Consider the following 25,809-nt stretch of genomic DNA (forward strand, 5'->3'; position numbering starts at 1 on the left):
TTAACCTGTTTGACCTGTCCAAAAGAAGAGATGTTTCCTAGAGAATATTTAATCATCGATTGACTTACCCTTTGTGGGTGGGTTGAGGCAGGATGCTAATCCTAAAAGCTATGGAAGGCCACTGGAATTTTAAAAAGAGAATCCAGGTGTCCCAATACAAGCCTGTTAGCCAACTACTCCAGGGCTGAAAAGATTACTGAAAAGATTACTTGATGCACAATTTTCAAGATCAGCCTAGGCATCATGGGGAGATCCTGTGTCGAATGAATGGATGGATGGATGGATGGATGGATGGATGGATGGATGGATGGATAGGTGGATGGATGGGTGGTGGTTATGTGGATGGATATAGGTGAGTGGGTGGGTGGATGGATGGGTGGGTGGGTGGTAGATGAATGTAATTTGAAGACAGAAGGTTCTATGTTTTCCAAGTTAATTCCAGTAGACAATGGGGCAGGCTGCTCACCTACCTTGTGGCCCTTTGTCTTGGCTATTTTTCAGGGGAAGGAAAGGTCACAGATAGCTCAGCATTCCATGATCTTTTCACCCAGCCCTGTGTAGCTCAAGGACAAGAGTCCTGGGTTTTGCCTCCTCCTGCCATTGTGGAGTTCTTTCCTGTTTTCTGCCACAAGAACACATCAAATTTCTGCTTCCTGTGTGCCATGATGCCGCTCTTCAAAATATACGTGCTTTAGGAAGAGACAGAAGCCAGCATCAGTACAATCATCATTCAGTAGCATCTTCTGAACATAGTGCTGGGAGCCAGGAGAACTGTGGAGACAGAATGTAGTCTCTGCCTTCATGAAGCCAGCATTTGCCAAAGAAATTGGGTAAACCCACTGAACACATCACCAGGCAATTCCAGATTGGGTATCCGGACAGTGGGGGGCCAGTGGTCAAGATGTTCTAGGCCATGGTGTCTTAGCAACTTAGAAGTTATTGTTCAGCAGATGTGGACCACGAGGAGGGAAGAGTGAGGGCTAGCCATTTTACACAGAGGTGCTGCGGTATTAGGGTGTGTCAGGGAAGTGTGTGCACAGAGTGGCAGGTGAGAAGACCAAAGGTGGTACCTGGGTGATTAGAAATGTAAGATACGGAAAGACGGCCAAGTCTCCTGAATCTCACATTCCTCCTAGAGAGGTGATGTGTTTTAATGTGATTGGCCACTGTCTTAACATGAAAGGGCATTTTCTAAGCCACTGCTTTCTCTATAGCTTGGCCTCACAGGGATTGGAACTACGCCAGGTCACATGACCCAGAGCAGGGCAACCTTAGGAGGCAGCGTCACAGCACTTGTGTCTGGGCTGTTCTTCCGCACAGCTCTTTCTTCTCACCGAAGCTGGCCTGCTACTCGTACTACAAACCATCTTGCCTCAATCTTGGGCTCTTTGAGGGTAGACTGTGTCCTATGCCAGAGTGTGCATCTCACACATGGTCTTGTTGATACAGTACAAGGTCTGTAGTGGTGGAGGAATGTCCATGTCCTGTGATGGCCTTGGCTTTGTAGGCAACAGTTGAGACCTACTCTGTATTGTAAGTGGTGCACAGAGACCATTTACAGCGGAGCCTATGTGATTCAGTCCATTTCTTGGTTGAATTCTGCCACTTTCTATGATTTTGTTCTTTTTTTTTGGTTTTTTTTTTTTTTTTGGTTTTTTTTTTTTTTTCGAGACAGGGTTTCTCTGCGTAGCTTTGCGCCTTTCCTGGAGCTCACTTGGTAGCCCAGGCTGGCCTCGAACTCACAGAGATCCGCCTGGCTCTGCCTCCCGAGTGCTGGGATTAAAGGCGTGCGCCACCACCGCCCGGCGATTTTGTTCTTCTTAAGCATTTTGTAATGATTGTGTGAGATGATGGGCCTTTTCAGAATACTTGGTGGAAATTAAGCAATAATGAGCTTGGGAAACCACACTGGATTCACACCTCTGGAGGAAGTTTTGAACCTGACTTGCAGCGTCTGTAAGATGGGAATCCGGTACAAAGGTTCTGTATGTGCATAGATTGGGCCTTGCATGGTACTGATGTGTGGCGGGTACTCAGTGAGCTTGGGTGGCTCTCTACCACCACATTGTCCATGCGAGCAATGGGATTGCATTTAGCCTAACCCTCAAGTTCACATTCTTCAGTTTGAGTGCTTTTTTTTCCCCCCCTTTTCTTTTTTCGAGACAGGGTTTCTCTGTGTAGCTTTTGCGCCTTTCCTGGGACTCACTTGGTAGACCAGGCTGGCCTTGAACTCACAGAGATCCTCCTGGCTCTGCCTCCCGAGTGCTGGGATTAAAGGCGTGCGCCACCACCGCCCGGCGCTTAGTTTGAGTGCTTTTTAAAAATACTGTTTGAGAAGCATTATTAAGTAGGCATTTTTATTCAACATGCTTTCTAAGCATCAGGTGATCGATCGTACGTGAGGTTCATTTTGATTGAAGGCTTGTGTGACTCACTTTTGTGCAACTCTTGTTCAGTAGCTGTAGAAGTTTGCTAATTCTTCTGGAGAGTTAATGTTTTCCCAGAAAGAACTAAGTTTCTGCTGTTTGACATTCTTCCTGCCTATCTACACAGAGGTTTGTTCTTTGTTTAACTGTCACAATTCATAAGATACTTGGCCACACTCAGCCATCGGCATGGCAGTTGTCTCTCAAGACAGGGTTTTTTTTTTTTTTTTTTTTTTTTTTGTAGCTCTGACTGTCCTGGAACTCAGAAATCCACCTTCCTCTGTTTCCTGAGTGCAGGAATTAAAGGTGTGCGCCACCTAGCCCTTGTGACTCTTAGCCTCCTCTAAAAACCAGGTGTCTACTATTTTATCCAATGAAAAAGAACTATTTTATTTTCACAATTTTTAACATTTATTGAATTATTTTGCGTGGGTAGGTAGGTGGTTGGACTCATGTCACCTTTCAGGTATGAAATTCATAGGATACCTTGCGAGTTTCAGGGATTGAACCCAGGACGTCAGACTTGGTGGCAACTCATGTCATCCCACAGACCAGAAGAGTCCATTTTAAATGAAAAGATCATAGTGTTTCCATTTCAGTAACATGGGAGCTGGCTTATGCCAGATGCCCAGTAGGGTGGTGTCCTGGACAGAGTACCTTTGTAACCCTCATGAGGGCTTTCTACACCAGTGGGTCCAGACTCGAGAAACACATACCAGTGCACTGGCATTACTTGACAATGATAGGCCTACAGTAAGGTGCCAGAGCCTTCACGCTGTAGTTGGTAACACATGCAGTGGACCCTCAGAGACCATGCAGTTTGCTCAGCATTACACGGGAAAGCAGCGGTTCAGATGGAGTTACTCAGTGTCTCCAGAGAGATCGAGGTGGCCATGATTTCAGTGGCAGGAGGATCTCTGAGTTTGAGGCTAGTCTGCTCTATATGGCAAGTTCCTGGCCAGCCAGAGCTACATAGCGAGGCCTTGTCTTAAAGAGAGAGGAAGAGAGATGGGGAAGGAAGGAGAGAAAAAAAGAAGCAAGCAAGCTGGGGTAGAGGGTGGGTGGTCCTGCTCACAGGACACCCTGGGTGTAGTTCCAGCACGGGGAGCAGACACACCCAGAATCGTGCATCAGTGCGTCAGTAAAGAGTCTCTGTGAAGACCTGCAGTTCTTAGCACTTCTCATGTGTGGATTTCACACTTCTCTAAGGCCAAATAATTAATAAACAGACAGAGTGTTCTTAGCAAAGTTTTTCATTAACGAGGCTTTCCTGGGTTAATGTTGAGATTAGCTCTCTTTTTGGACTAGGTCCCTCTTTCTGTGGCAGGTGGGTGGGGCATGAAGAAGGAAGGAGCCAGTAGTGGCCGCACTGGTGGCAGTGTTGGATAGCAGAGCTCAGGTCTGGAAAAGTGTGCATCTCTGAAATTGGGAACAGAAAGCACTTTTGAGATCAGGGATAATGGTAGTGCTTCCCAGCTCCCATGATCCATTAGTTCTGTTTTGTTTTTTCTTTTGTTCTTCCTCACACAGAAGAGAGGAGCTTGTTCATTTAATTAACAAAAAAAAATATGGATTGGCATGTGCAATTGGAAGGTGCCGAATATGGGGTCAGAGGGAAGCAAGTGGCCTCTCCGTAGAGCGGCCTCTGTTGTAGGATGTGAAGGTTGTGGCCCCAGCAGTGGTGGAGGCTTCATTTCTGCTCCTGGAGATCCCCTGGAAGAAATATGGCAGCTGGGATGCAGGGGGATGCGTGGGAGTTGCAAGCAAAAGAGGAGGGAAAGAATGTTGTAGGGAGGATGGCTACACAGTGGCCTAGACAGAGGTGTGGAAGGCAGACCTGTCGTTTGGGAAAGTTCCTGCCTCATTCTTGAGCAAGAGATCCCTGCACAGGAATGCTCTGAGGATTTTGTTTTCCTCATAATAGACATAGGAAGGGTATACTTGCTACTTTTCACATGGCTCTGATAAAATACTTGCTAAAGCAATTTGGTGGATGAAGGATTTATGTGGCTCATGGTTTGAGGGATACAGTCCATCATGGAGGGGAGGCATAGTGGCAAGGATGCCTCAGGGCTGTTGCTCCTTAATGCTCCTAACCAGGAAGCAGAGACAGGGCAAGAAGGCGGGGTTGGGCTATAACCTCATGGCCCTCCTTCCCCATCAACCTGCTTCCTTTAATGAATCCCTACAACCTTCCGAACAGCATCATAAATTGGGGACCAAGTGCCATGGCGTTTGCCTGTTTTGGTCATCTTACTTTCAAACGATTAACAGAACCCAACATAAACAGATGTGGGCCTGAAAGAGATGAGTTGAAAGGTGGCCTCAGTCAGAACCACCTCTGTCCAGAAACCCCTGGTCAGGGGTCTCAGAGGTAGGTGTATCTCTGTGAGTTCAAGGATAGCCAAAGCTACACAGAGAAACCCTGTCTCGGCGGGTGGGGTGGGGGGCAAGGAAACCATATTCCTACTTATTTTTCCACAGACCTGTTATAGCATGGATTGTATGTGTGCAGAATCAGAACTGCTGCAGCTGCATTCAGCAAAGCCTGAGCCATTGTTCCCTGCTCTCCTGTAGTTCTGTGCAAATGTATTATAAGCTGTCTTACCTCCATGATAAAGTTATTTTAAGGGGGCTGTCACTTGATATAATGCTATCAAGGTGGTGGGCTGATGATACTTCCAGGAAGCTAGATGTTGAGTTATTACCAGGCACTTTAAAGAGATTCTAGGGAGACTCAAACTTCTGGCTGACCAGGGGTCCATCAGTCCTCCTCTGTTATGATCTTCTTCTAAGTATCAGCTGTTCTCCTGTGCCACTGAATGAAGAGACCCGTCATCTCAGGAAACTGCCACCAGTTCCTTTATAGACCTTTAGCTCAGGAACATGCAGTCCTAACCCCTGACAACTTAGGAAGTTGCCCTGGCCTTTCCTGGTGATTTTCCATGTTGGCACTGGGTTTTGGTCAATGATTTATATTGGGGATTAACTGAGACATTGGCCTGGCTACTTCCTCCTTGACAGTGTTCAGGGACTGATTGAAATGCCCCTTTCCATGAAGTCACCCTCTCACGCTGATCCCACATCTCTCCCGTGGAGACATTCACTCCATCTGTTCGTGCCTACCTATGACCTGCCTCGGTACAGTGAGCAGAAATCCAGCTTTATTCCATGCTCCTGTGAAGCTTCCTGCCTGGTGTGTGCTGGGGGCAGGGAAGAGGCTGCGACGTAGTGTTTTTTTGTTTGTTTTGTTTTTTGGTTTTTGGTTTTTGGAGACAGGGTTTCTCTGTGTAGCTTTGCGCCTTTCCTGGAACTCACTTGGTAGCCCAGGCTGGCCTCGAACTCACAGAGATCCGCCTGGCTCTGCCTCCCGAGTGCTGGGATTAAAAGCATGCGCCACCACCGCCCGGCGCAACGTAGTATTTTAAACATTCAGACATGGAAGCTTCGTAGCCACAAGGAGACTGGGCACCATGTGAGCACACAGTAGGACCTCTAAGTGGCATCACTTTACTTTTGTCTTGCCCAGGCCCCATCAAATGTAGACCGGGAGTGTCTTCCCCCTTGGTGGTCATCCTCCACTTCCCACTATGCCAGGCAGGTGACAATGGTGGTAGTGGGTAATTATTAAGCCTTAATGTTAGTAAAGTAAGACCACTGACTGCCTCCTCTGGCCAGGTCCATGGATGTGGACCCCCAGACCTCAGCTCAGCTGGTGACCCTTGGTCCCTGCAGTGTCCCGCTACGCCTTTTGGTTATTTGTTTTTACATTCTAGAACATTAGCTTTTCCCTCTCATTTAGATGAACTCCAGCTTACTGAAAATGAATCCTAGGGTTAGAAGCTGTGTTCATGCCATCCTGTCTGAGGAGATCCTCCATGACCTCCCTCCCCCCCCCCCCCCCCCCCCCCAGTGCTGTGTATTGCTGCTGGCATTGGAGGACAGAACCTGCATCTTACCCCATGGCTGTGGTGCTGTTGGAAGGCTTCTCACGGCTTCTTCCCACTGCATCGTTTTCTTGGCTTTATGGTGATGGTCCATGAACAAATTTGGCTATAGGGCTGTTTATGTCCCAGATGATGGCATGCCCCGCTAACACTGAGCTGCTGGGTAGGACAGGCAGGGAGACCTGCATACTGTCATTTCAAGGGTCAGAGGTGTTTAGAAAAGAGGGGGTCTGGTGGTCTCGTACCAGGTCAAAATTCTGGGAAGACAATGCTGTCAGAAAGGCGGATGGACTCAAGCCATGCAGAAATCAGTGGGGACGTTCCATCCAGTTCATAGGAACACTTGTCCACTGGTTGTACAGGAAACACAAAGTGTTCTTTGAGAATATCCTAGGAATTGAATAGCCCTTTGGGCTAGATCAGGATTTAGGGTGGTGTGTGACTAACCCTGTAACTGTACCCATAGGTCAGTGACTTTCTGATACCAGCACTGGTCAGATACGTTGTCTTACACCTGTGATCTGTTTCCCATTCTTTTGCATAGAAGATGGGCGTGGGGGTCCTCACATGGGTCCACAGTGATGGGGGTCTTCACATAGATCTGCTGAAGGATGAAGGGCAACAGAGTATTTCTTCTATTCTAGTACCGGGCCTGACCCCTTTCCATACTTGAAAGCCTGGGAGCCCTGCCTGAAGTTGAGTTTCTTTATCCTGGCTGTAGCAGGAACATCCTATTCTTCCCCTCTCCGGCAATCTGACTCCATTCAATAACAAAGTGGCTGTTACTCTGTTAAAGCTGAGTGTCTCTGGGCTACAATTTGTAGCCACACACCCAGAATTTGCTGAGCCTCAAACATGACCTTGAGGCCACTTTCCTTCGCCTATACAGTCCACAACAATGTTAACCAGTCTCCTCTGGGTTTAGAAGTCCAGTTCGAACTCTGTGCTTTTCAGTGAGTTCTATCCTGTCCCTTAGCAAGAAGGTACACTATGCTATGGGCAGGAAAAGCTAGAGAGTAGACCTTCTGTCAACCATTAAGTTCAGACATCTAAGGTCTGGGGAGGGTGGCAGGGTAGGCCAGGCTGTGTGGTTTGTGACCCTGGCCTCCTGCCTCTGAGAGAAACAACCATTGTCAGTCACAAGGTCTCAGACCAAAGAGAGGGGGTGTGAGAATACCTCTGTTGGAGTTGTGCCTTGAGGTGACATTCAGTAATGAAATGTGACAATGCTCTTGAGGAGAAGGGATGTGTCAGGAATGCCAAGTGTGACCTGTGTGGCCTGTGGCCTCCCAGCTTCCGATGGCAAGCCCAGAGAGTGGGCTTAGCAAACTCAGTGGGTCTGAGGCAGCCTGTGTGGTTTCAAGAGTCCCAGGTTCCTGCTTCTTAAGAGATAAGCTTTTATCTGGTGACAGTGGTCAGCCTGCCAGATTGGCCTTTTCACTCAAGGTAATGATATGTTCCAGAGACGCTTTAGATGCCTTTACCTTACAACAACAGGTCTTGGTGGCTGGGGCCAGGAAAGTGAGCATCTGTGGTACTGCACACACCTGTGATGGTGCACACACCTGTGATACTGCATGCCCGAGGTATTGCACACACCTGCAAGCTCAGCTGTTGGAAGGTGGAGAAGGAGGTTTAGGAGTTCAAGGTCACCTTCCTGGGCCACATGAGACCCTGTCTCAAAAAACCTAAACAAATAGGAAGTTAAATATAGCCTGACTATCCCTAATACAGAAATCTGGAGTGCATTTGAAACTTAGTGGAAAATTCCAGGTCTGACCTCATGTGACAGGTATAGTTAAACCTTGTGCGTGCGTGTTTTTTAAATGTATTATGTTTCCTATAGGCTAGTTGATAAGGGCTTTATTTATTTTAAACATACATGAATTCCATGTCTAGATATGGTTCCTGCCCACAAGATAACCTGTTTATACATGTAGATATTCCAAAAATCTCAGGAAAATTCACAATCCAAAACCACAGTTGTTTCAGATAATGTGTAGAAACTGTGTGGGGAGATGATGTAAAACTGAGTTTACCTTATTGAAGTCTATTTTACAATGTAATGTTCATGGAAAAGAAAGCGCAGAAGAATTGAAGGAGCAAGAGTGAACATTTTTTTTTTTTTTTTTTCCCCGAGACAAGGTTTCTCTGTATAGCTTTGGCGCCTGTCCTGGAACTTGCTCTGTAGACCAGGCTGGCTTCAAACTCAGAGAGATCCGCCTGCATGTGCCACCACTGCCCGGCTAATAGTGACCATTTCTAACGGCCAGTGTTCTGATTGTGGATGCTCAGCAAGGCCCTGGAGTGCAGCCTGGCGCCCCTCCCAGTTACGGCTCTGCTGCATTGTTGTGGTGTCTGTCCCAGCTCTTGAATAGGAAACTGACACAGTTCAGTTGAGGGGTGGTGGGCTTTCTAGACACTGTGCTTTGAGAGAAGTGTAAGTGGGGGACTATGGTGATGGCTTCGTGGGTAAAAGCAAGCTCCGGGAACTGGGTTGATTGGATCCCCAGAACCCATACTTTAAAAAAAAAAAAAAAGCAAAGCCAGATTTTTCGGGTAGAGTGGAACAGACACAGGAGGACCGTTGGGGCTTGCTGTCAGGTTAGCCTAGAAGAGAAATGCTGAGCTGAGTTCGGGTCTACTGAGAGACTCTGTCTCGAGGCAGTAAAGGAGACCGTGCTACTGCGATATGAAAACAGTCTTCTCTGGCCTCTCAATGCAAACACTTGAATCGTGAGTGCGTGGGTGCACGTACACGTACGTGTACACACACACACGTACACGCTCTTGCACGCACATATACACACACACGCTCTCACACAAAGGAAATAGAAGTAGTACTCAGGGTATCCTGTCAGGGTCACAGAGAAATCCAGACAGTTGGAATGCCACGCTTGTTTCCTAAATAAGTCAGATTATTTTAATTCAGGCAAGATTTAGGAATAAATGTAGAAAATTTTAATAGACTCAACCATACGGTTTCTATTTTGGTTTAAAGGATTTCTATTTGCTATTTTTAAAGAATTATTTAAAATAATTTGATCCAGGTAATAGGTTAGCCTGTACTTCCAAATGAAACCATGCAGTACAGTAATTGAGTTAGGCAGAAAGGGTTGAAATCACACTAGAAGTTTACAAGCCATATTAGGGCATTTCTTGCAAGAGAATTGCTCAGGCAGATTGACGTATTATCTTAGGGAAGACACACTGCATACGTTAAAACAGTTTCAATATCTAAAAGACAGAAATAATTCTGAGCAGAGCATGAAAGAAAATAACCCAGGCTTTATACAGTGGTCTTGTGAGCTGGCATGGTGGTGCATGCCTTTAATCCCAGCACGTAAGAGGCAGAGGCAGGAGGATCTCTTCTGAGTTCAGGGACATCTGGTCTACAGAGTGAGTTCCAGGACTACACAGAGAGACTTTGTCTTGAAAATCAACCCCCCCCCCCTTCCCCACCAAACTGGTCTTGTTCATCTCTGGAAAAATGATGTGACAGTTAGATAGGCCCTCCTCCTCTTATTTTAATGGCAGATCTCTGTGTAAGAGGGCTGGTCCCCCACCCAGATCTCTGTGTAAGTGGGTTGATCCCACACACACCTGCCTTAACCTAAATCTTTAGTGAAATAACCAGAGAGGCGTGCACAGCACACCTCTGCAGAAAGGACCTGATGGAGAAGTGGCCTTTAGAGTCACTTTGCGGCAGGATTAAAGCACAGTGCCATTTCCATGGGCGTGGGGGATCTTGGGTGCTTGTGGCTGTCCTGGATAGCCACCTCACTCCTTCAGACTGATAGTATGAGAACTCGAAAACCGGTGTGTCAGGTTCATGCTGCATCTCCTAGCCATTTCTGTATTCTCAGAAAATAAGCAAGTTTGGGGTAAGAGCCTCTCCTGTGCCACCTGGACAAGGTCCAGGCGAAATTGCATGTTGCACAGAGCCCTGGCCGCTCAAACAGCCCTGAATGGCTGCCCAGAGAGGGCCCTGGGCTGGAGGGTACTCGGCTGATCTGTGGACATTGTCATTCAGGTCTGGTTTCTGGTAATTAGGCACTCCTGGCTGGGCTCGGCTGTCAGTGAGCCTTTATGACAAATTGCAAAATCTGCACAGCCTTCTGAGAGATGGACAAGTAGGCCCAATGACACTACAGGAGATATTGGCAGCGAGAAGTTTGAAAGGGGATGCTCACAGAAGCACACCCCTGCCCCCCCAACTGAATTCAGAAGCCCTTCTCTAAATGCTCTGGAAAAGGTACATTCAGTTATAGAGTTGGGATCTGAAAAGATTTTGACAGGCTGGAATGATAGGCTCAGTTTAATGGGGTGAAATGGGAATAGAAATAAATGGAAAATTTTATATTAGGGGTTTGAAAAATACCAGCAGTTCTGAAAGGAGGGGGAACAGGATGAGGGATGTAACTGAGGAACACCCTTCACATGGTGGCTTACAGCCATCTATAACTTCAGTCCTGGAGGATCTGACATGCTTTTCTGACCTTAGTGTGGGCACCAGGCATGCACATGATGCACAGACATGCAGATAAAACACCCACATACATTGCTGAGCACTGTGGGTTCGAGGCCAGCCTGATCTACAAAGCAAGTTCCAGGATAGCTGGGGCTTTACACAGAGAAACTCTGTCTCAAACAACCCCCACCCCCAAACAACACTCACATACATAAAATAAAAATAATAAATTAATGGTGGTAGACAGCATCAGCAGAGTGAGTGTCTAGGCTGATGGGCACACTCAACTTCAGAGCATGATCCTTCTAGGTCTGCATACTCTTTTGAAAGAAAGATCTTAGTTTCCCTTAGTAAACATTTTTCTCATACAGTGTGCTGTTTTTCTGTCAGGAATAAACTGAGAAAGCTCCAATTAAGTAATCAGAAAAAAAATCAACGTTTCATCTAGCCCAGGCTGATCTGAAATTTCTGATCTTCCTGCCACCACCACCCAAGTACTGGCATCACAGGTGTGCACCACCATGCTTGGTTTATATGGTCTAGGGAGCTAGCCCAGGGCCAGGCAAGCACTCTGCCAGCCACCCCAATTCAAAAAATTTTTCTCTTCGGGTTTATTTTTCTTTGATGTATATGAGTGTTCTGCCTGTATGCATTTATGTATGTGCACTGCGTGTGTGCAGTGTCTGTGAAGACCAGAAGAAGGCGCCAGATCCCCTGGAACTGGGGTTACAGATGGTTGTAAACCACCATGTGGGTTCTAGAAGTTGAACCTTGGTCCTGTGTGAGAGCAGCCACTGCTCTTAACCATTGAACCAGCTCTCCAGCCTCTCTCTGGTTCAAAATTCTTGAATTGTGTTTCTATTCTTAACGTTTTAGGGCAGTGCTTCTCAACCCGTGGATCTCTGCCACTCCGGGGTTGCATTATCAGATATCCTGCATATCAGATATGATTCATAACAATATCAAAATTACAGCTACAAAGTAGCAACAAAATAATCTTACGATTTGGGGTCACAGCAACATGGGGAACTGTATTAAAGGGTCGCAGCATTAGGAAGATTGAGAACCACTGCTTCTAATTAGGGCCTTTGTTTGTTTATCCTTAAGTAGCCCACCTTACTATACATTCTTCTTTCTTGCAGGTAGAAATGAATTGATAGCCAGATACATCAAACTCAGGACAGGGAAGACCAGGACCAGGAAGCAGGTACAGTACCCGCTTGCAAGGTTTGCATGTCAGTGAATGGCCCGGAGACCTTGGGCTGCCTTGGCTGCTGTGCTTCAGCTCTAGGAGCCCCAGGCCCAGTGCCCTGTAAGGAGTCCGCCCTGGAGGCGTCCTGGAGTGGGACGCCTTCTTTCCACTCTTCCCCATTTCTGTGGCCTGAGCGTGCACTCGCGTGCTGTCATACACATACGGCGGCGTGGTTTACTGCCACGCCAGTATCGGAAGCTCCCTTGCTAAGGTGTTTTCAATCCTGCCATTTTTCCCACCTCCCTAACATCTGCCAGAGTTGCAGAAGGCTGCAGGTGCACTTAACCCTGGCCAGCCAAGAGATTCGGAGGTTCTGTGCATTTTAACATCCTGAAACGATTATGTAATTGTCACGCTTTCAATGAAGTCACGCCGGTGGCCTTTAGCAACGGCCTAAATACGATGCTGAGCGATACACTTGCAGGGCACTGTGGCTTCTTTAGCAATGGCTTTTTGTCAGCCTCTGCTGCTGTAACTATAAAGCAGTTACAATTTTTATACGCTGCAGAACAGGAATGGAATTCTCTTCTGACTCTGGCCAGGGCTCTACCTTCCCTGGGTTTTTGGTTTTTGATTTTTGGTTTTTTGGGTTTTTTTTTTGTTGTTGTTTTTTGTTTTTGACACAAAGCCCATATTTCTGATGTGATCAAGTTCACAATTGGATTGGAATGGGTGGGAGATCAGTCTCTAGTATTAGAAAAAAAGAAGGGAAACAAAAATGTGATGAGTGGGTTGTTAATGGGAAAACTTGTTTTAAATGTTAACCTATATGGAATGACATGGCACAGTTTAGCAGCGGCAGCTAACTAGATGTGGTAGAACATCCCTCTAATCCCAGCCACTTGGGAGTCTGAGGCCTCAGGATCTTTTGCGCCCAGGAGTTCAAGACCACTTGGGCAACCTAAAGACCTCATCTCAAAATAATTAAAGGGAGGTGAGGGGATGAAAACTGAAGCCTGAACGCAGCCAACTCACCCATGTCTCTTTAAGGCTGAGTGGCAGCAGGGGCCCGCCTCCTCCCAAAAAGCTCCCCCCTCTGGAGTGTGGATCAGGGGGCTGGGCTGTCCCCCAGAAAGGCTGCCTGTGCTGGCCCCTTGCTGAGTCAGCGGAAAGGAGCGGCCTCCCGCCAGCAGAGGCAGGCAGGCCAGGCAGGCGCTGTCTGCTGGGGATGCACCCAGCCACTGCCCTCCCTGAGTCAGGGCATCAGACAAGAGTCTGGGTGAAAATGAGGACCAGCAGGAGCCAGATGGAGGGGTGAAGAAGATGGGGGAGCCCCCTGCTTCTCTGGAAACGGGAAGAAAGCAAATTATTGAAACTCAAAAAAAAAAAAAAAAAAAAAGACAAATTTAACCACCAAAAGATCTTTGGTAAAGCCGAGTCCTGTTGTTGGAGTCACTGGCGAGTTTGAAATGAGGTGACTGCCAGAAAGCCCAGGTCTTTGAACTTGTAATGGGAAGGTTCAGAATCTCCCAGTGCAGACAGCTGGTCTCAAGAGCTGAACTGGATTTTGGCCGGTGAGCTCTGGTCACTTGCGTGGTGACCCCTTCACTAGTCAAGGCCCACTGAAATAGATGCTGGTTTGCCTGCCCAGTGTGTGTCAGAGGCCTGCCTGCCTGTTTCCCCACCCAGCTCCATCCTCAGGGTGCCTGTGGGCCATATTTGGCGACACCTCCCCAGTGTGGTGTTCAGCAAAGTTGAGTGCTTTTTCAACACAGATTTTTAACTGGCTGGCCTGGCTGGCTGGCTGGCTGGCTGGCTGGCTTCACACATCTCGTTTTGTAATAATATGCAGATCCACTTGGCACCCAGTCGATTCCCAAAACAGTAGAAGGATTAAAGAAATTTTAAGGGAGGAAAAAAAGGCTCTGCTAACTAGGTCTCATTTCTCTTGGAGATCTAATTTATGTGTCAGTATTATTTCGGCGTTTGCCATTGAATCCAGAGTCCTCCAGGAGCTCAGAACCCCCTCACAGCCTCAGCTGTGACTCTGTAGAACATGCTAATTTATGGACAGTCCGCTCTAAATTGAGAAAGGAGGATTTTTCCCTCCTGATACCGAGAGGTGTAAATATTTTCATTTATTTCTACCCCCGCCTTTTTTATTTCATAAAAAAAAAAAGCACCCCTCCTCTCCCCCTGTCATGGCTCTCCAAATAGAGGTTTCCCTCAGCACTCACCTGTGGTCTCTTCAGGTGGGAACATGGGAGGTGAGCCTGCCCAAACTTGTGAATCAAGTCACTGCAGTGAGGAAGGACCCTGTCTGTAAAGCTTTAGATCAGTGCTGGGGCTTGGTGTCTGGCCGGGACTGTATGTTCCTAACCGCAGAGCTTCGTTGAGATGCAAATAACCTCCCCCACCCCTCCCCTCCCAAGGAATAGCGATTTTATATTTGATTTCCTTTTTTTTGTTTGTTTTTTTGTTTTTGTTTTTGTTTTTTTCTTGTTTTTTCCTCCCCCCTGCATAAACCCGAAAAATGTAGGTGTCTAGTCATATACAGGTCTTAGCAAGAAAGAAAGTTCGAGAAATTCAAGCCGCCATTAAGGTACGTCTGGCTTGCCCAGTTGTAGGGGGCTTTTCATCTCCATGGTTACAGGCTTTTCCTTTGTTTTCCTCCCTTCCCCTACCCTGCAGGTGTCTAGTCACATTCAGGTTCTTGCCAGAAGGAAATCTCGTGATTTTCATTCCAAGCTAAAGGTATGCGCTTTTCTGCTTTTTGGCTCGTGGTTGCTATGCACCTCACTTCCTGTTTTCCATGGTGACTGGTGAATGCCTGGTGCCGGGATTCTTGTAACCTAGCTTCCTAGCATGTGAGGGCTGTTTACATTTCTTTGTGTCTAATCTCTCCGCTTCTGTACTGGCCTCACATTAAACTCTGTGTGTGTGAGTGTGTGTGTGTGTTCCCAGTAACAACGCAATCGCAGCAGAGAGCTGGTCTTGATAACTTCAGCACAGAAACAAATATTTAAAAAAAAAAATTCTAATAACCGCCCTGTAGCACTGGGTTAGCAATTTGCACCCAGAAAAAAACCGTTGGTAGATACTTAAAAAAAAGAAACGAAAGAAATCATCCCTAGAGTTGTTGTGAAATGACTTTATAACACACACTTAGAAATGACGCTACTTTGTATTTTTAATGTATTTTTAACGCCTTTAATCCCAGCACTCGGGAGGCAGAGCCAGGTGGATCTCTGTGAGTTCGAGGCCAGCCTGGGCTACCAAGTGAGTTCCAGGAAAGGCGCAAAGCTACACAGAGAAACCCTGTCTCGAAAAACCAAAAAAAAAAAAAAAAAAAAAAAAATACTTATGGGACTGGAGAGATGGCCCAGTGGTTAAGAGCACTGGCTGCTCCCCCAGAGAACACAGGTTCAATTCCCAGCACCCATTATGGCAACTCACGGCCATCTGCAACTCCAGTTCCAGGGGATCTGATGTCATTTTTCTGTCCTCAGCCAGCAAAACACATATACACATAAAAGAAATAACAGTAATAGTAGTAATAATCTTAAGAAAATACATTTTCATATACATCTCTTTCAACTCAGTATTTTCATCAGATGTCTTCCACATTGTCTGACATGCTGGGGTTTTTGTTTGTTTTGTTTTGTTTTTTAATAAGTCTCTTTAGTAGAGAAGTCTAAACCAGGCTTGGTAGCTTATACCGGTAATCCCAGTGTGTAGGAGGCAGAGGCAGGGAGGATTGCTACAAATTCATAACGAGATACCATCTCAAAAATACACAAAAGAAAGCGATAAAGAGATCTACAGATACAGATAGCCAAAACACAATGGATCTTGGAGATAACTAAAATCTCAAACTCGTGTGCAGGTTCATGTAGAGCTTTTTTATTTGTGCCTCATTTATAACCATGTGCCTTTCACAGTAATAAGTAAAAATTAAACTATTAAGGCACTGATAATTAATTTCGAGTTCCTTTTCCTGCTTCAGAGTTTATAGTAAAGTACATGACTTTTACGTCTCTGCAATGCACTAATCCACAGCCTCTGGGAAGGTCTTTGGTTCATAATAAAAATTAATCTAGGAGCATATTGTTGCTATTCTCAAGCCCCCCCCCCCCCCATGACATTTGTGGTTTTATTCAACACCAAAACAAGGTCGTTTCCTAGTGCCGAACACTGGGACCCCTTCCCCAAATCCATCAACGTTAAAAATGCACGCCAGGCCAGCTGGCGCAGAACCAGGGCAGGAAGGATGTGCTCCGCAGTGGGCAGCATGCTCGCTCGCTCGCTTGCACGTGTGGCTGATGGTGGCTGGCTTTGAGCTGCACTGGCTGAGCAGTTGGAAAGCTAAAGGAACTTTCTAGATCCTGCTTTTTAACCACAGGTGCTGTACTCTCTATGTGGATGTAACTACCCCAGTGCTTGCTCAAGTTCTCACTCTGATTCTCGTTTCTCTAGGCTAATGAATTAATGATGTACAAAGAAGTTTATAGATACCAATTTTATGTTTCCATCTATGATGTTACAAACTATTTCTCCACTATGTGTGTGTTCCCTGTAGGCTGGGAGGTGCGGGGCGCGGGGCAGGGGTGGACGGAAACCTCAGAAGGTGATTTAAAAAAAAAAAAAAAGTCTTTCTCAGAAGCGATCCCCTTGAGGTATGAGAAGTCACTTGGAGGCTTTTCAACTGACTTTAAATTAAGTGTGCCATGGTATTATGCATACACCTGTATTCAGACAGACATACTTGTTTTTATATGTTTGTTCTTAATGAAAAAGACTGCTTTCTCCTCCCTTTCAACCCACTTTTGGCAGTAGGGACAAGGGGGCAGGCTCAGCATTTGAATTCAAGAAGTGCCTCTCTCTGCCTTCTGGTGGCTTCTTTCATTCTTTTCTTCCACACTCCTCTTGTAGAAATAGAGTCCTCAGGGGTTGGGCATTTATCTCAGTGGTAGAGTGCTTGCCTAGCAAGCACAAGGCCCTGGGTTCGGTCCTCAGCTCTGGAAAATTGGAAGGAAGGAAGGAAGAAATAGAGTCCCCATGGGGCGGTGGTGACACATGCCTTTAATCCCAACACTCAGGAGGCAGAGGCAAGAAGATCTCTGAGTTCGAGGTCAGCCTGGTTACTGAGCAAGTTCCAGGACACCCAGGGCTATACAGAGAAACCCTGTCTAAAAAAAAAAAAAAGGAAAAGAAATGGAGTCCTCTGTGTCTCTCTCCATCAGCTAATACCTATCAAATGTTCCAGGAATAGTACTCATTGGTGGGCTCTTGGCAGCCAATCCCCTGTCCCAGAACTATCCATGTAAATGGGACTCTGAGATGTAGGGCGCTGTTGGCTGTTAGCAGAAAGAGCCATGGTTTGATATGGAGGGAGCATCATGACCACGTTCCCGAAGAATGACCTTCAGTGTCGGGGATTTCAAGGACAAATGTTTAATTCTGATGCGGAATCTTCTATGGTCTTTCATGGAAGACCACAAGTTCTGATTTTGTGGTTCTGATTTCAAGAAAAAAATTATGGAAGAAATTATGGTTCAATAGGTCAAGTCCCTAATTGACTTGACAGACGCTACCAAGCCTCATGAAGAGCTAAGAAAAGATTAAACTCGGCTCTTTCTGAATCCTAAACTAGCCGAAGGCTTCATGCCAGCGCACTGTAGAGAAGTGGCCACCCCTGGGTCCCTGGAGCTGGACACACAGCCCTTCCACTACGTGCCTCCATTGCACCATTGAGCTGATCTGTGGAGGTGATTTGGAGTAGACACTGGTGGTCACCAGTAACTCAGTGGATGGTGGTGCCTTGTCACTGATCTAAGGGCCTCAGCACAGTCAAGGAGGAAAAAGATTGGCTGTTGGTGTATCTGCTTGCCAGCCATGTGTCCCATGGACATTTTAGTCTGATGTTGCTTCACTGGACACCAGCAGAACATGGGTTTGTGTCTGCAGATCTTGCAGCGGGAAGGTGATCTCATAGTCCTGTCTCAGCTCTCTCGGCTGGTCTCCGGTATCTAGCAGCACACAGGGAAGACACAGAGACGGTTGTCTTCAGAGTTCACCACAGGGACAGGCTGATTGACCTAGTTGAACTCTCATAATAACTGATGAGATAAACTCACGACACAACTTGAAGTCATCTTGAAAATGACATAAATAAAAAAAAAAAATGACATAAATAGCTCCCAGGTATATAGTGGGGGTGGCAGGAAGTAGCCAAGATTACATGAGCTCTTGTGTTTTCCTTGAGAAAGATGTAGGCTTGTTGGAGACGGTGACAGGTGACTGGCCACCGCTGGTCTGTTCTCATTGGCAGTGCTTTTTCCAGGCTGCTCACCATGTCTCCATATACCCAGAAACCAGAGTGGGATGTGTGTTTTTTTGGGAGGGGGGGGTGCACCTCCTGTGAATACTAAAATCAGGGTCTCATTTCCCTATCTTCCCAGAGTTGACAAAATTGGCATGTGTACAACTGGGTCCCTGATGGGTACACTTCCTCATGAGACTACTTGCTTTAAATGTGTGTGTGTGTGTGTGTGTGTGTGTGTGTGTGTGTGTGTGTGTGTGTCAGACAGACAGACAGACAGACAGACAGACAGACACACACACATGGAGGTCAGAGGACAACTTTCAGTAGTCTGTTCTCTCCTTCTAGTATATGGGTCTCTTGTCAGGCCCTCCCCTTTACCTACTGAGCCATCTCTCCAACCAAGCCTAATTGCTTCTCCTTCACAGAACAGGGTGTGAGAGAATTCTTCAGGTTACTGGGTTTCCAGCAGCCCTCTTGTTTGCTGTGATAAAACACCATGACAAAAGGAACTTGGGGAAGGAAGGGTTTAGTCATCTTTTAACTCTCAGGTCACGTTCCATTACTCATGAAACTCAGGGCAGGAACCTGGGGGCAGGTACTAAAGGTGAGCCATGGAGGAGCACTGTTTACTGGCTTGTCAGCCTGCTTTCTTAGACAACCCAGGACCACCTGCCCAGGGGTGGCACCACTCCCAGTGGGCTGGGCCCTCCCTCATCCATATCGGTTATTAATCAAGAAAATGCCCCTAGAGGTGCTTACAAGGCAATCTGATGGAGGCATTTTCTCCATTTTTTTTTCCTCCATAACTCTAGCATGTGGCAAGTTGACGGCATCTCTCCCTTCTTTTACAAGGGTATTTGTGGTGTGTATGTGTTGGGGGGCGTGGGGAAGTAGGTGTTGGCATTGGGTGTTTTCTGGAGGCAGAGCTTCAGAGCTCCCTGAGGATTAGGTGGCTCCAGCCATCCAGCTTGCTCCAGGATCCCTTGTTTCTACCACCTGTGTGTTGGGATTACAGAAAAGGCCACCATCCCTCCCCATCCCCCCCATTTATGTAGTAGGTACTGGGGAATTCAGACTCAGGTCCTCACACTTTGATGGGAGAGACTCCCCCCACAGTCGCTTCCCCCAGTCTACTGAAAAACAGCAAAGCTCATGTTTTAAGTTGAAAATCTTACTGAAACTGTAACATGAAATATAAACGTGGATCTAATTGACACCCACTCTCTCAGATCCTTAGCTGTACATTGTCCTCTGGCTGTTCCGTGGAATATAGTTTGAGAAACCACCATCCTTGCCGTACGCAGGCAGAAGGCCAACAAGGCCTCTAATCCCAGAGCTGGTTTTCAGCCTCGGTGTCCTACCAAGTGTGTTTCTGCCTTGGGTTTCTCTGAACAAAAAAAGGACTCACAGAGGTGACAGAGCCTCTCCTATGGCAGTTTCATTGACCGTGTTGCTACTGACTGGTTCTCAGAGTGACTGTAGGCTCCATCACCTCCAGCATGCAGACTCTAAGTCCCTTTCCGTTTTGGCATCCAGGAAAAGGTTCTGTTGAACTTTGAAAACAAAGGAGTGATTGCTTCACTCAGCCTCTGGGGTTTCTTCAAACCTGGTGTGCTGCAGGCCTTGACTTCGTAGAAGTGCTAATCTGGGGAAGCACTCAACTTTGTGCTAATTCCCTGGTTGGTTTCCCATAGCCAGGAATCCACAGTAGCCATGAAACAGGGCCCAGAGAAGAAAGAATGCCTGACCCGAGAGTGGGACATTGAAGAATATTCTGTGGAGGGTATACAGTTAGAACTGGGTGTAGAGGAACCTGGTAAGTTTTCATATAGGTAGGGTATCTGGAGCACCCTGAAGAGTACCGTGGAGGTGGTCCCTCCACGGAGCAGCCCTGTGTCCTCTCACTGAAGTAGGAGCATTTGCCCAAGGTGCTAGGGAGCACACAGGTTATTCCTAAGACCCTTTTGGAAAGACCTTACGGCTTGCTCTAGGAGGAGGGCTAAGTAAGAGAGGCCATGCTGGAGGCAGCAGCCTAGTGCCTGAACTCTGACTGTGATAGGAGAAGTGGGTGCTAGGACCAGGGGCTCCTCCACAGCCTGGGCCCTGCTCGGTTGCCTTCATTTGTCCCTTCTGGTCAGCCTCCGCTGACTCCCCACAGCCCCCCTATGACTGCTTTGGGCTCTCTCCTCAGTGTTCGTAAGAGAGAATTAGGAACACTAGTTCTGTTCTTAAGTCTGTAAAATATATGATAGAACTTCTGAACACGAATTAAAGAAAGATTTATTTATGTACTCTGTGTAGTTGGGAGTTTTGTCCACATGTATATGCACCATGTAGATGAGGATGGCATCGGATTCCATTATATACAGTGGTGAGTGCTGGAATTGAACTCAGGACCTCTGGATGAGCAGTCAGTACCTTTAACTGTTGAGCCATCTCTCCAGCCCCCTGAATAAGATTTTCAGTGACACATTTAAAATGTAGCCTGTTAAGAGCTGGGAAATGGCAGAGCCAGTAAAATGCTTGCCAAGCAAACAGGAAGACCTGGGTTTCGATCCACAGCACCTCTGTAAAAGCTGGGTGGGGGGGGTGGGGGGGTGCACGCCTATCGTCCTAGTGCTGGGGAGGTCCCTCGGGATCCCTTAGTCTTGCTAGACAGCCAGCCTAGCTTGTCTCAGAACAATAAGGTGGCGAGTGATTGAGGAAGGAACACACACACACACACACACACACACACACACACACACACACACACACACACACACAGTGATGGAGGAGACCCAGAACTTCTTACAAATTGGGTTCTTTTAAAGTAAAACTGATTAGCGGGGAGAGTGCATCAGTATCAACTGAAGTTTTTACTCTTTGCTAAATCTTAAGTATATGAAAGTCAGTCCATAGTCAGTTGTGCTTGCTCATACCTGTAATCACAGCACTGGGGAGACAGGGGGATTGTCACCAATGTAAGGTCAGTCTCCTAGACCACCCATAGCGACGTCTCAAAAAGCAAAACATAATGCTTAGGTTTGTGTGCTCCAGAAGTGACTTTTTGTTGATGTTGTTACAAAGAGGAAAAACATTGCTCTGTACTTTTTCTAATTTCCTCCAACCCTCTTCCCTAACTAAACTTAGTCCCTCCCCCGCTTCCCCTACTCCCAAGCCTTTCTTTTGTTACTTTGATAAAATAAAACCAAGGGAAAACTCTGTCCCCATCTTGCCCTGACATTGTATTAAGCTGGATGTCACTCATTGTCTACCAAGAGTTCTTGCTGTTGCCCCTGACACCAACACAAGACTCCCTCAGTGTTTACAGCAGCCTCAGAAGACAGACTGGCCACTTGCTATGACCCCAGATTCAGGCCATGATCATGTGGGAGAGATGCAAGCTAGGGCAGCTGAGGCAGCTGGGGCAGCTGGGGCTATCGCCCAGTGCCTGAGCGCTTGCCTGGCGTGGTTGATCCCTAACAGCGGAAAAAGAAGAGAAATATGGACTGACACTAAAACCGTACATTCGAGCAGGGAGGATGGTGTCAGCTGCTGAAGTAGACACTCAAGAAGAGCCCCTGAAGACGGAGAAAGGAATGAACGGCATTTGTGGCCAGAGCACCAAGATAGTGGAAATTCACACAGTCAAGGGTTTATCTTATCTTGATCAAAACGTCTAAGAAAGAAGCAAAAGTGTTTCCTGCAGGCCTCTGGGAGCTTATCTTTGAGGATGCTTCCCTGCTTTGACAGAGCCCCTCTGACCCAAGGCTCTTCTGGGAGTGGGTGTGTTTTAGATGACCCTCAGCTTTGTAGCTGTCCTGATTCCATCAGCAAAGTAGAAGATGGACCCACACAATGCAGTAGACAAGTGGCTTCTAGGTCTGCGGCATAGGTGGATTAGAATTCACAGGTGCCAGCTTGGAGCTGGCTGTTTGATTTTGTGACCAGCTGCATCTGCTGCGCCGCTTTCTTATTGCCATTGACACCCCAGTCCCCTGCAGTTAGAAATCTCAGATAGGGTTCTAGGAGACAGCATAGTGGTCTGAGGAGCAGCTTGCAACAGTTGAAATTCTTCCCGACTCGGAAATGTTTTACTCTTCATAAATTTATCAAAATTAGTTCTTTCAGAGTTTCTACAGATTGAGACTCAGCCTGCCATGGAAAAATAATGTAGCTGAGTTTTCCATGTTTTGCATATTTTTCTTCCTCTCTGGAGTTTCTACACAAAGATTTCTGCCGAGTCTCTTTACCCAAGATGTCCCGAACCGTCATGGCAGAGATCATGGGGTCCATACCTGGCTATGCAGATGACCCGGGAGATGGGTGGAGCCAGCCTTTCTACCTCATGTTTGTGTTCACATGATTGCACTGCATGAGACAATATGTCCTCACCTTGGCAAGAATCTGTCTTGGGCAGGTTTGTTTGTTTCCAGCCGTGGCACACAATGAAGAAAAGCTCCAATAGTGCCTCATCGTAGCAGAGCTGGCAAAGACACACGTGCCTTTGATCTGTCCAGTGACTGACTAAATTATTAGCTACATGAACTCTCCTGAGGCCTTCCTTCATTTCTGCCTGGGGCCCTTTGTGATATGATTTTCCAACAGACCTTTCTTTCCAGTCTACCATTGCTTCTGATAAGCAAAGAGCTTAAAGTTCAAATCCTTGATTTCGTCCTTTCAAGTTCAAGAACCTCCATGGAGCATTGCTCAAGTGCACCCTCTTGCATCCAGTTGGTGTTGCCATAAGGCCTACTCCAGGGGAGGCAGACATTCCGCACTCCCCGTGGTCCTCTGGGCCACACATGAGGAGTGAGACCTGAACAGAACACAAGGTCCCAACCCTGGATGGGAACCTACATCCTTCAGGCCATGTCTTGGCTTTGGGAATCTATGGCATCTTCCTTCGGGTTCTCTTGCCTTCATGACATGAATCCTTTGACCTCAGAGGTATTTTAGCTGATGTGGGGTAGAATTAGAATCTCCACAGGAATATGGCAATGCAGGATTGACTTCGTGAGCCCAGCACTGAATCTGTTTGCTTTCCTGTGCAGGCTGAACTAGGCCTCAGTTTTTAGGGTTCTATTCTATGTTTTTATTCCTGAATTGAGAAATCTCATGCTAAGCAACCTCCAAGGTCTATCGTAGAACACTCTAGAATAACATTGGTAGCCAAGATTTTACAGTGAAGACCAGAGCTCCTGAGCCGCAGGTCATAACAGGAGAGGCCTGGATGGTGGGCCAGTGGTTTGCCATCTTGTCTGATCTGGGCTGCCCTTGTTTCTGATTTAGCAAAGGTAGTAAGGGCTCAGAAAAGCTTTGTGACCTGCCTAGGGTCACAGATCTGACCCTAATCGTTAGCCTGTCTGAAGCCAAAGCCAAAGCAGGGCTACCCAGAAGGGTTCCTGTCCCCGACTCGTGGTGCTGTGTGTGGGTTCCCTCCAGCTGGCCCTTCTCCTCTGAGTTTGAAGGAAATGGCAAAGATGAGCAGTGAGGACTAGCTCTCACTCCAGATCTCAACTGCCAGCTCCCAGACAAGAGGGCACGACACAGGAAGGTCTCTTTTCCCAGAGCCTAGCTCCAGACTACAGCTGGCCTACATCCTCGATTCCTAGGACAGTCTCCAGGCTCACCTACCCAGCTCCTCATCTGCAGTTCTTTGTGAAGCCAAAGGCTCACATCAGAAGAAAAGAACCACTGTGGACAATGACACGGTGCTAAACATAGCTCTGTACATTTGAAAATGAACAATGTGTAAAAGCCTTGAAACATTTTTTCTTTGATGTGAATGGAGTCTTCGGCATTTCGAAATACAATACGATGAATTAATTGCTACTCATTAGGCAGCAAGTCAGGCCAGCGCTGAATGTGGCTTTCCCTCCTCCACAGTAGCTGTGGCCTGACCAGAGTCGCCCCTTTTGTATTTGCTCCCGCCTTCTGCAATGATAAGCAAATTAGAGATCGGAGCTAGAAAACATTGAAGTGCCCCATCCTTTGCCCAGACCACCTTATGTTTTTGTGATGTTTATCTGCTCAAGGGTCACGGCTAATTATTACAGAGGTCACGTGAATCCACACTATGCTTGATTAGAAACATCTGCAAAAGTAATTCTTAGGGAAGTATTTTGTGTTGTGTTTCTGGTGGTTTTTCAAGCAAATTGCTGTTTTTCCTTCCTTGCGTTATAATTTTATGTTGCTGGGAAAAGTGTTTGCAGGAAAGCATTTAATAGCTCATGAGAGCTTTTTACTCTTGGTCTCTGTGACTTCATATGTCTTTTTCCTGCAGTATTGCTAATTTTTCCATATGAATAGATCAGATTGGAATCTTTAAATTCCTAGATGATAGTTCACGAATAAGTTGGTGTGTTATATGGTTTATATATACACACTATATATTCTGTATATTAGAACTTTATAGGTTATATATGCTGTGTATAGCATGCTGTTCATTAACGGATAGCAGCTGAGATACATTGCGTATAGGAGCATGCATTCTATTTATCATCCTCAATTTTTCTGTGGATAGTGTCTAGTGACAGTGAGATGGTTTTTGCAAACTGGGTGCCAGCAAACCATTGAAAACGGAAAGACTCATACAATACTTAGAGTGTCTAGACTTAAAGGGTGTCCTCTTCAGCCATGTGCATTCACATTGCTGCCTTTGCATTATGTATATTCCGTACAAGTATTTTCCTAACACCACGTCTGTTTTGATCACAAAGGGAGGCAGTCGGCAGAACAGAGCTTATCTTCATGAACTGTGAAAGCCTGTTTCCTTACTAACAGTTTGGAAGGGAGTTTGAGTGATTGTTCAGATGGGGCAGGGCCAGTGAGGCCCTTGGTGGTGTATGGCATGAAATGAATGGCGAGGAAGAGGGTAGATAATGAGACTCTTACCTCTAGCCCAGACTTTTCCAGCATCTTTGGCCCATGCTACACTCTGGCAGTTCAGCGGGCTATAGGCTCAAGAGGGACAGGGAATATGAACTTGTCCCAGGTCTCTCCTCCTTGTTTTCCTTCTCCTGTGCTCCTGTGTACACACACACACACACACACACACACACACACACACACACACACACACACACACACACTATTTCCTGGAGTCTAAGACGGGCAGAGTATAACTCAATATTGACTTCCTAGTGTTTCAAGATAAAACAGTACGTTCATCCTTTGTAAATCTCATCCACATCTCGGAAACATCGAGAGGTGGAAAATACATCTCAGAGTGAAATTAATTTGCTGTGTGAGCGTAGCTCACATTTCTTACATGCACCAAGACTTACTGTATCCATCAGCCCCTCTTCTTTTGTCTGAGGGTGAGAGGAGCCAACAGATAAAAGGCCAGGATATTATCCCATAGTGACACAGGCAAGCAATTTACCCAGGTTTGACACTTAGGGTGATAATTTTTCCAAAGGTAGGTGTGTGTCTCTGTGCTGTCTTTCTGGACCCCCGTCTCA

At 46.7% G+C, this 25,809-nt stretch overlaps 1 protein-coding gene across 9 annotated transcripts in view; it reads left to right on the forward strand.

Annotated features, from left to right (window-relative positions):
- Positions 1–25,809, forward strand: part of Tead1 (TEA domain transcription factor 1) — a 237,042-nt gene that overhangs the window by 155,575 nt on the left and 55,658 nt on the right. For 5 of the 9 annotated variants that reach the window (XM_076550475.1, XM_076550459.1, XM_006978606.4 and 2 more), the window contains exons 3-5: positions 11,987–12,051; positions 14,576–14,638; positions 14,728–14,790. In XM_076550475.1, coding sequence (XP_076406590.1) covers positions 11,987–12,051; positions 14,576–14,638; positions 14,728–14,790 — 191 coding nt within the window. The remainder of the gene's footprint in view (positions 1–11,986; positions 12,052–14,575; positions 14,639–14,727; positions 14,791–25,809) is intronic. The other 4 variants (XM_006978605.4, XM_015997328.3, XM_076550447.1 and 1 more) reach the window with 3 other exon arrangements.

The sequence above is a fragment of the Peromyscus maniculatus genome, chromosome 1, assembly GCF_049852395.1.
Source record: "Peromyscus maniculatus bairdii isolate BWxNUB_F1_BW_parent chromosome 1, HU_Pman_BW_mat_3.1, whole genome shotgun sequence".
In the NCBI taxonomy this organism is placed as follows: Eukaryota; Metazoa; Chordata; class Mammalia; order Rodentia; family Cricetidae; genus Peromyscus; species Peromyscus maniculatus.